Consider the following 10,356-nt stretch of genomic DNA (forward strand, 5'->3'; position numbering starts at 1 on the left):
AGATAGTGTTAAAGTACCTTGAGTAATTTTCGCTAATTATAATTCTTTGCTATGCTATCAACTGCATAGGGTATGAAGGTTGGCCATTAGAGACTAACCTGTTTTGCTTTTGATTGTGAGACTTATGAGAACACTCTTCAATTAAGAAAAAGAAGTCATAGGGGTACAACCACTTTCAGTAGCCAAAATGCAAATTCATTAATAAACCCATCATAAACCACTTACAGAACCAACCAAAGGAAGAGAGAACAGAAACCCTCCCTCAGCTAACAGAAGAGACACAGAGAAAACAAGAGTAGAATAGTAGTACTAAACTTATTAGCAGATAAGATAAGGGAGTAGATGATGAGACACAATATATCATCTTCATCCAATCAAGAGCTTCTTCCCAATGAGGTAGGAAGCATATGCATCAATAGTTGCATATTTGATCTGTTCATTAGTGAGAGTCTCATTGTCCCAGTTGGAGCAACTCACATTTGGGTGCTTCTCCATATGAAACCCTACAACTTCAAGGGCCAAATCAGCTAACCCTTTCTTTGCATACTCAGTCGTCTTCCCATAAACCCTAGCAGCAAGTGGGCCCAACTCAATAGCATTCTTACATTCAATCCCATAATCCTTGAGGAGCTTAGCAACATCTTCAGTGACTCCAACACCAACAAAAGAGACAGCAGGATCAGATATTAAGTTCTTCAGAGATGCAGGGACAACATTAAGGTAACGCAGCTGTATAATAAGGCATCTAGTGCCTACGCAAAGCTGCAGAATTGCAACCTTTGGGTCTGCCGAGTTGGAATTCCACTCCAGATCCAGCCCAATGATAGGCTTTGTGTTGCCTGCACAGAGATTCTTCAGTTCCCCAACAAAAGTGTCCACCATTGAAGCAGTCTTGACTACTGTGGTTTGAACCTTAACACCACCTCCAACTTCTACACTGTAAGAAGCCATCTTTGGGACAACACTACTACTAGGAAAATATGAGAATTTTAGTTTTGGATGTTTAATTAAGCTGAGAATACATTTGTAAACTTGAGAAGCACTTATATATAGAGATTTCGGCTTCGTCTACTAGTCTAAATTCTACTCTCCCTCTCTCTCTTCCCCTCCAACTGAATTTAAAGTGGTCAAATTTTGAGTTTGTTACCGAGATTAATTTACCTTGTAAATTATGAAAGGTGTTAGTTTCTCTTTCAATTTCCAATTTTTTCTGTTGCCATAAATTTAGTTTTCAATCTTTGAGATCAGAAGGGTGATGATTCCTGTACTCCAAGTCCAAATTGTGACTCATCGATTCCCTTCTCCTAGTCCAATACCTTGACAACACTATTCCACTACCCTAGAATGGCCGGTTTAAACTTTAAATTTGGGTTTGGGTTTATGAGAGCCCCTCCACTATTTTCACCCAACCTTAAGCATAGAATGTGATTATTTGCTTAAGAAATACATGGGGGTTTTCTGATCGGGATTGATCGGTCTCAGGCTATAATCGAGTATTAGAATCGGGCCTTAACCAAGCTGTGGGCTTATATAACTCTTAACCAGGCCTTAACCTGGCTTTAATCCCCTTGCTTCAAGCCACCAAATTAACAATTTTGGGACCTTAGTTAAGAAATCTACTTTTTGTCTTTCACAATATTCCATTACCAAGCATTATGGAGCTTCAAATGGCTTCATCATTTGTTTATATATCCTAGCATCATTTGCTTATATACTCTAGACCAAAAAATACTTCTGTATAATTATATTTTTTGTGAGTTTTGTCCTTTCTTTCTCCATAATTAATTAATTATCACAATACCAACATCTAAAGTGGTAGATTTTATTACAAGAAAGCATCTAGAAGAGTTTTAAATATTTTGTAACGGATAGAACGTGAGGTCTTGTCCCTACTTCTTATGTAGGGATGTAAACAGATCGGATTCGGCTCGGATAGTGCTATATCCGCATCCGCATCTAATTAGTTTTCGGACGGATTCGGTTAGTGCTAAACAGATACGGACACGGATACGGATCGGATATGTTATCCGTTTACATATAAATATAGTTTTTCGGATAGCTATAGCCTATCCGTATACACATCCGTTTAGCTTTTGGACGGATTTGAATAGTGCTAAACGGATACGGACACGGATACGAAAACGGATTTTGGCTATTCATTTACACCCCTATTCTTAATCAGTCGGTCTAGTCAGGTAATCAGTCGGTCTAGTCGGGCCTAGTAATCAGTCGGTCTAGTCGGGTGCTAACGGGCTAGGACCCCTCACTGGGACCACCCGATTATTAAACTTGTTTGGCTTAAGCCTGACACATTTAATAATTGGGCCGGGCTGGGCTTTATCTGGCCAGGCTTGGCTGGGCTTGGAATTGACACCCCTAGCCCCTACGCCTAGCCACATGGCTGTGTGAAATGACCGTCGCACCTCCATGAAAAGACAGAAATCCCTAAAAGCACGATAATCCTTTTGCACGGCCCTGTGTTTGGGCGGAGGGGTCATGCCCCACACACGACCAGATAGCATTCTCTTTCCCATAAAAAAATATATCCATTTCTTAGATGGTTGTTAAAGCTTCTCAAAATTGTTTCCATTCCCTCCTACACTAAATGAACATCATCCTTACCAGTTGAAAACTTGTTTGATGCACAACTAGTACAATGAACTGGATGTGTTAAAATAATTGGAATACATTAGCTACTATATGAAACTAATAATAATAAGGTAAAAATGCATTACACAACTGCCTATTTAGCCATATTTATGGGTATACATAGGTTGGGTATACCTACTAAAGAGTATGATGATTGATCGTTAGGTATTTTTATCTGTTCTATTTCCTGCCCGCTCCATTTTCTCAAGTTTCTCTAATAGAGGGGGTGGATCCCACCCAGACAATGTGTTCGGGCAGGGGTAGGGTGGCCATTTTTGCCACACTCTATTAGAAGAACTTAGGGAAATGGATCTGCCTAGAAAATTGAGCAGATAAAGGTCTGATCGTTATAGATCAACCTCTTCTGTTTTAGCTTATGAGAAAATTTCCACTTTCTTTGAATTGAGAAGCTAGTATAAGAAAAAAAAAAAAAATCGTAGGTCCAAGATATAAAACCACATAGATGATTGTTGTTAAACCATATGGATTTTTACCAGCCACAATGTAAATTCATTAATAAAACCCATTACACCAAGAAATAAAACCACACAAAACTTTTGGAACCGATTATTTACAAACCCCCCCCCCCCCCAAAAAAAAAAAAAACTTTGGACCCGATTACTTCTTGCAAATAATGAGTTGCAGGATCGAGACTTCCTGAGAGCTCAGTGATTTTAAATATAATATGGGAAAAGGAACGACACCCGATCGTGCAGTGCATACAAACCTTGAACCCTGACACAGGGGTGTGTAAAATGACCATCATACCCCCCTGTAACCTGGGAAATAACTAGGGGTGAGGAGATCATTTTACGCACCACTGTGTCAGGGCACAGGGATGACCTGGAGGCGTTCTTTCTCCCATATAATATTTTCCAAGTATGGGAATTCCATACTAGTGTTCGACTTAATGTCTCAGCTAGGGTTGAAGCCATGTGCTAACAGCTAAAGCTTTGGCACATCAGGCACTCCCACGGCTCCCGCCTGAGCAGCCGTGTTCTCTATTTTACTACTCGATCCGGTGGATAGAGATCCATCTCCAATTATTCCCCCTCAGAGTATTCTCTTTTTCACTACTCCGGTGGATTGAGATCCATCCCCTTGCCTATGACAAGTTACATATATCGAGCTTACTGAACCTGGTTTTGCAATAATTGTCAGCTTTCTTAGAGATTCCTGTGAGGCTGGATGCATGTACATCTGTTATTATTCAAAATATATGTTTGGAAAAATTACTTGGATTGGCCATTTTGCTTACGGTTACCAATGTTTGAAACAATTACTTGACACCCCCACGAAACCTCACTGTGTTAGTTTGCTGTTAGTATTTAATTGGAAATATCCATTTTATCCTTATAGTCATTTTTATTGAAACTTGTCAAATGTAAATTACATATTTGCCCTTTACATGTTTTACCTTAGAAAAAACCTAAAAACCCCAAATCGAGGATGTTGCCGGCGCCGGAGAAGAAGCAACCATAGGTCCCGGGAGACCGTTCGAGGGACGGAGGTCGGTGAGTTTTCTGCACCTTAGGCCGGTAGCCTGCAACTCTCTCTCTCTCTCTCTCTCTCTCTCTCGCTCACTCTCTCTCTGTCGCTCTCTCGTTCTCCCTCATCTATCCCTCTTCGTTTGTTGAACCTACTGCCAAGAGCTGTGGTGCGCATCTCTCGTTGTCCCTCATCTATCCCTCTTCGTTTCTTCTTTTTCTTCACATCCGTCCTAGCTCTTTGAGCTCCCTGAAGCTTTCCCTGCTATCCTCTGTTTCCAGCGATACCTGCAACTAGTCAATTCTGACTTGAACTCCGACCTTCCTTTAACAGTTCAACCTGAGATTTTGGGCTAAGGAAATCCTTCCATTGGCAACCCTAAACTCTATGTTTTCAACTCCTAAATCCTTTTCTGGTTGGGAGATAAAGGCTTGCAACTTGAACTGAATCTGCCCCTTCCGCCATTATCAATCTCAGCAGCTTTATTTCACTTATAGTTGGTTGTGGGACCTGAAGCTGATTGCATCCAGAAGGGTTTGGAATCTCGATCTACCACCTCAAATTTCTAGGGCTCCGGTTGGGGCTCGGGCTGAAGCAGAGGCTGGGGTTGGAGTAGAATCTGAGATGGAGGTTTCAGTTTCAGCTCCTGGTAACGAGAAGAGAGAGGAGCCATTTCCACCCACCTATCTTTGGGAATGCCAATTTCATAGAAATTGTGCAATTCCTTTCATATTGTTCTTTAGTGTTTCTGTTACACCCACCTATCTTTTGTTGTTGATCTTTGTTTTGCCGGAGGAGACAGGAAGGATGGGATCCCTTGAAGGATCCACCAACCCATATCTGAATTTATGATGTGGTGCCAAATGATCCTATTGTGTGGCTCTTCCCTGGAATATCAGGTATTCTCTTTCAAAGTATCTATCTTGTTTCTTAAATTTGTGTTTCCGTTTTTGAAACTGACACCCCTGTGCCTCCTAGGGAAATCAGGAGTGCTTGGCGGAAACCAGGTTTGTGATGGATTTATGTGGGAAGTTCCACATAGTGTGTAGCTTTTTTGCTGTATGTTGAGTCTTGCTATTAAGTAGAGAACCAAATTTGTCTGTAGATACGTCTGTAGTTTTAATGGATATCGATTCTCGGACACTCCAAAAACCGTTGGGGGTTACAGGAGGAAGGAGGAGGAGAAGGGGGTAAATATGTCACTGCACTATACCTTAGGGGTAGTTTAGGTATTTATAAAATATTTAACCCATGCTAACAGTGATTGACTAACGGCTAGGACTACTTGAAAGAAATGGTAAACTACAGGAGGTGTTCAAGTAGTTGTTTCAAACGTTGGAGAGACTAAGCAAAATGGCCATAGTATAAGAGGTGTCTAAATAATTTTCCCTAAATGTTTTATTGCTGCTCATACAGATTATGGATTTGCAAAGAGTACTGCACTAGAAGCAGAAGCAAAGGGACTGCTTAGAGGGTTGTATAAAGTACGATCCTTAAGAAGCCATGTTTGGAACACATTAGTTAGGGATTAAGCTTTTCTCAAGTGATCAAGCCTTTTTAGGGTTTGTCTCTAGGTCCCCCTTCCCTTTTCAACCCTAATTCTTCTTTCTTTCTTTTTTTTTTAAAAACCAAAAAATAAAAGAAAAAGATTTGATGACTAGAGATAACAGATTAACCAAATCATTTCATAACAGATATTGTGTTAGAGCAAAAACAAAAAATAAGAAAAAAGATAAGAGGGGCAGCCATCCTCTACGGGTGGAGGAAAACTTTGTCCTGTATATAATGTCATTTATAGTGAAGTAATAGACTCAAGCGCGTTGAGAAGATCCAATAGTGGAGTAAGCAATAGAGAAAGGTAGGTAGGGAACTTATTGCATCTTCTTTTGAAATTTGGTCTAGAGTCTATTACAGAAGCATAGATGAGATATTCACGGTAATGTGACATTGAGAAGATAAGAATGATAGCAACGTCACGTTTATGTGCATTCAATTTTCAAAAAATATTCTAATGAGATTGTAACTCAACTAGAGTAATTATTTTAGCTCAGTGTCTAATGACCGTCGTAGGATTGATCAAATCTTTACATTGATACTTGGAGAAAATATTTGGACAAAGATTTTCTGCACCAATACACCCATCAAGGGTCATAAAATGTCTCCCCTTCTCTTATAGTATGAAATCAATAATACCCCTACTATTCGTCATCTACGGGTGGAGGAAAACCCTATGCTTGCACTCCCTAAGTTTAGGGTGGAGAAGAGGGATAGACACAAGGGAGCACTGTAGTAGCCACGCTTCCTGACAAAATAAGAACATTTTCCTTAATTTACATGAATTAAAATCTAAGTAAATTATATCTATGAAATTTTTGTTATCAAATCATAAATCTTGAACATGAACTATAAATAGTTAGCATTTTCCTTCCCCACCCCACCTGGGTGGGACACCCACCCACCACCCCCCCCCCCCCCCAAAAAAAAAAAAAAAAAGAAAAAAGAGAAAGAAAAGAAGAAAATGAAATATTAGCTTGTTGGACCATTAACCTTTACTTCTTAATGAAGGAGGATGAAAAAAGAGAGCAGAGACACAGGTGGGGTGGGTGGTGTTGGTTTTTCTCCATTGGGTTTGAACCTTGACCCTTCCTCCAACGTCTACACTGTAAGAAGCCATGTTTGGAACACAACTAATTAAGAGAAATTAGAATTTTACACTTGAGAGTTACTTATATATAGAGAGATTCGCTTCGTCTACTAGTCAAGATTCTACTCTTTTTCTCTACACTGGAAATTAAACCCTCACTATATTTCATATTTCCAAGGCTCTCTCTCTCTCTCTCGCCCTAGATTACACTTTATTTCATGCAACTCAATTTAAGTTGGTCAAATTCTTTTTTTTTGCATTGAGAATCTGAGAGACTGAGATAAGAAAATAGAGTTTGTTTCCGAGATTAATTTTCCATTGGAAATTATGAAATTTGTTAGTTTCTCTTTCAATTCCCAAAATTTTCTGTTGCCATGAATTTCGTTTTCATCTTTGAGATCAGAAGTGTGATTTTTTGTACTCCAAAGTCCAAATTGTGAGTCATCAATTCTGTTCTCCTACTCCATATACCTTTGACAAGACTATTATTCCGCTACCCTAGAATGACCATTTTAATTAAACTTTGAACTAGGCTTCACTAGTGAGATTATGGGAGACCCTCTACCCTTACAAGCCAACGGTCAGCATATAAAATCTGCTAATTTGCTTAGGCATTAGTTGAGCATTACATGGGGGCTTCCCCTTTCAGGTTTTCGTTATGGAGTCTGGACCCAATCCCTACCCAGACCATATACAATTTGGATCCTCTATTGGAGCTGCCCGGCAGGACTGTGCTGCCGAGACACAGCAAGGTGGTGAATGACCGTCTTACCCTTGTTCGGGCAAGGGGTAAGGCGGTCATTTCCTGCCTTGCTGCGTCTCGACTGTATCGTCCTGCCGGGCAGCTCGGTAGTACAAATATTGGGTTGGCGAAACACAAATCCAAACCAAATCATCCAGCACAGTAAATGTGGCCTGACTTGTTTCTGGACCATCATAGAAATTGTAATGGGTCTCTTGGGCTTTCAGATTCGCATGCTTTATAATGGACCATACAGATTGTATTGCTACTACAATGAGAGAGATTAAAATTTCAAGAGGAAGCCTTCATGAAAAAAATATTTAAAAAATAATTCAAGAAGCCAACCCAATAATTAGAGGTTGGTCTGAGATGATTATATTTCATTTCGCAATCAATCGAATCCATGAATGCATTCAAGGAGAAAGGGTACCATGCTTTGATTTAGTTGGACATCTCTAAGCTTAAAATCTATATTTTGGCGAAATGAGCCAAGTTTCCCTTCACCCGCGGTAAAGAGAAATATGACCCTCTGGCTGGATTGAGCAAGGTATTTCAGTCCATAATTAGCAAAAACAGGAATGATAAAAAAAGGGAGTCTTGCTGTATGGATTTTAAAAGGTAAAAAATTGCAAAGGGACAGTCAAATAAAATGGTCAAAAAAACAAAGAATGGTAAAAAATGGAAAACGGACGGTACGGGTTTTAAACGTTTATATTTCAAAAAAAACGGCATTATTCTCATATAAATTGAGGAATTTTTATTTGCAATACATGCTTCTATTTTCGGTATTCGTGCATTGACCTTGAGTTGAAGCTGATATCATGATAAATATAGCCCTTTGAGTCATCTTTATATCGGTAAAAGAATCAAGCCGATCACAGTTCAGGAGAGAGAGAGATGGTCAGTTAAGTTCAAGGTCTTAAAAAATGCCCCTTTTGTTGGTAGTTTCTATTTAGTTAATGGGAAAAACAACGCTAACTGGTGCTATGCCTGGGCGTGGATCTGCGCCCCGACACAGCCCAAAGTGAAAAAATCGGCACTGCCCCCTGGAAAGGATGACAGGATCAGGGGCAATGCCGATCTTTTCACACTGGGTTGTGTCGGGGCACTGGTACACACCCAGGCATAACACCAGTTAGCGTTCTTTCTCCCTTAGTTAATATATTCCATTTGCTCAAAGGCTAGGTCTGCTAGTGGTATACCGTATCTAGCACCCTATGTGTCTATCTATCTCTTCCTCCCTTCGAGGGGTAAGAGAGTCATTTCAAAGTGAGGAACATAGATATAAACACATAGGATGCTAGTATACCGTATACTGCTAGCATACCCATCCCTCTCCTATTTCATTTTATCCAAAAACAAAAATTTTTAAAATGGATCCGTGTCTTAAATGATTGTTAAAGCTTTTCCAAATTGTTTGCCACATCAGCCACTTCCTCGTACACTAAATCAACATCATAACCAATAGAAAATTTGTGCCCTTGCACAACTAGCATAATGAAATGGACATATGTTAAAATAATTGGAATCCATTTAACTAATGGGCTCATGTTCTCTGTGCCGCAGCGCTGGCTGCGCCCAGACACATGGGCTGCCACTCAGGGGGTAGGGTGGTCATTGCGCCCACCCCATGTGTCTGGGCGCAAGCTGTGCCCCCGTACAGAGAACATTCTCCCTTATATATGAAAAGAAATTATAATAATAAAGGTAAACATGCATTACAGATCTGCCTAAAGTCATATTTATGGGTATACACACTACAGAGTTGAAGCAGAATCAGTAACATGAAGTTTTTTTTTTTTTAATTTTATGTTGAAGGAGGGAGGGGGAGTATAAAATGAAAATTTGATAACATGAAACTGTGCTAACGCTTAAATGTACATGTATTGGAATTGACCATTCTGTCATAGTTGGAAAATCAGGTTTTTTGACTCGTCACGTCTTTCAAAAAACTCTGGTGACTCAGCCTTGTCAAATCCGATCAAATCGAGTCACATTTTTTCTTTATTTATTAATGCAATTAATTAGTAAAAAATTAGAAAACTGTAGAAAAAAATATGCGAAATCCAGAAAAATATAAAGAAATCACATATCAATGTATTTTCAGTTTATACCATTAAACTCAAGAGAAGGGAGATAAGGAATTGAGGGTTTCTTACTATTTTAGAATACATATTTACTATTTTACTCAACTCAATTTGTAAGTGAATCGGCTTTATGATTTTTTTTTTAAATGACTAAACTCGTCAAGTATCTCATGACTCTAGTAAAAATACTGAGTTCAAACTTGGACGATTTATGACCGAGTCTTGTCATTTTTTATCCTGACTTAGTCCACATGACTCTTGACAAGGTTTTCCAAAATTTTGACTCGATCAACTTGGGTGACTCGGCCCATTCAAGACCCGGTTTTTCAATGTTAAGTTTTAATTTCAATTGTTAAATCTTTATCCAAATAGCTAGGTTTACTCATGAAGTCACACATTTATTTTTTGCTGATGAAACCTTTTTGTTCTATCATGCTAATCTTGAGGAGGTTAACACCATTCAGACAAATCCATGACCTTTTTAGGATAGGTTGAGTATTAAGTAAAAGTGAGATCTTATTCAGTAAAAACATCAATTTTGGTGTACAATAGCAAATCTGCCAATTATTGGGAATGAAAGAAATGTCTCCCTCTTTTTTTTTACCCCGAATATTATTTGGGATCGAAGACGGTCCCTAACCTTTATTAATTGAAAGAATACAAGGAGGGGGGGGGGACTTAGCCACCTTACCCCAACCCAAGGAGAACACAACTCTCAAAGCTCCCCGCCCTTTCATTCATAAATG

At 39.3% G+C, this 10,356-nt stretch overlaps 1 protein-coding gene across 1 annotated transcript; it reads right to left on the reverse strand.

The window, feature by feature from the left end:
- Positions 1-366: 366 nt before the first annotated feature.
- On the reverse strand, positions 367-951 carry LOC122672069 (Werner Syndrome-like exonuclease). The gene has a single exon (XM_043869574.1). The coding sequence runs from the start codon at positions 949-951 to the stop codon at positions 367-369; it is 585 nt and encodes a 194-aa protein (XP_043725509.1).
- Between the last annotated feature and the right edge of the window lie 9,405 nt (positions 952-10,356).

This window comes from Telopea speciosissima, chromosome 8, assembly GCF_018873765.1.
Source record: "Telopea speciosissima isolate NSW1024214 ecotype Mountain lineage chromosome 8, Tspe_v1, whole genome shotgun sequence".
Classification (NCBI taxonomy): domain Eukaryota; kingdom Viridiplantae; phylum Streptophyta; class Magnoliopsida; order Proteales; family Proteaceae; genus Telopea; species Telopea speciosissima.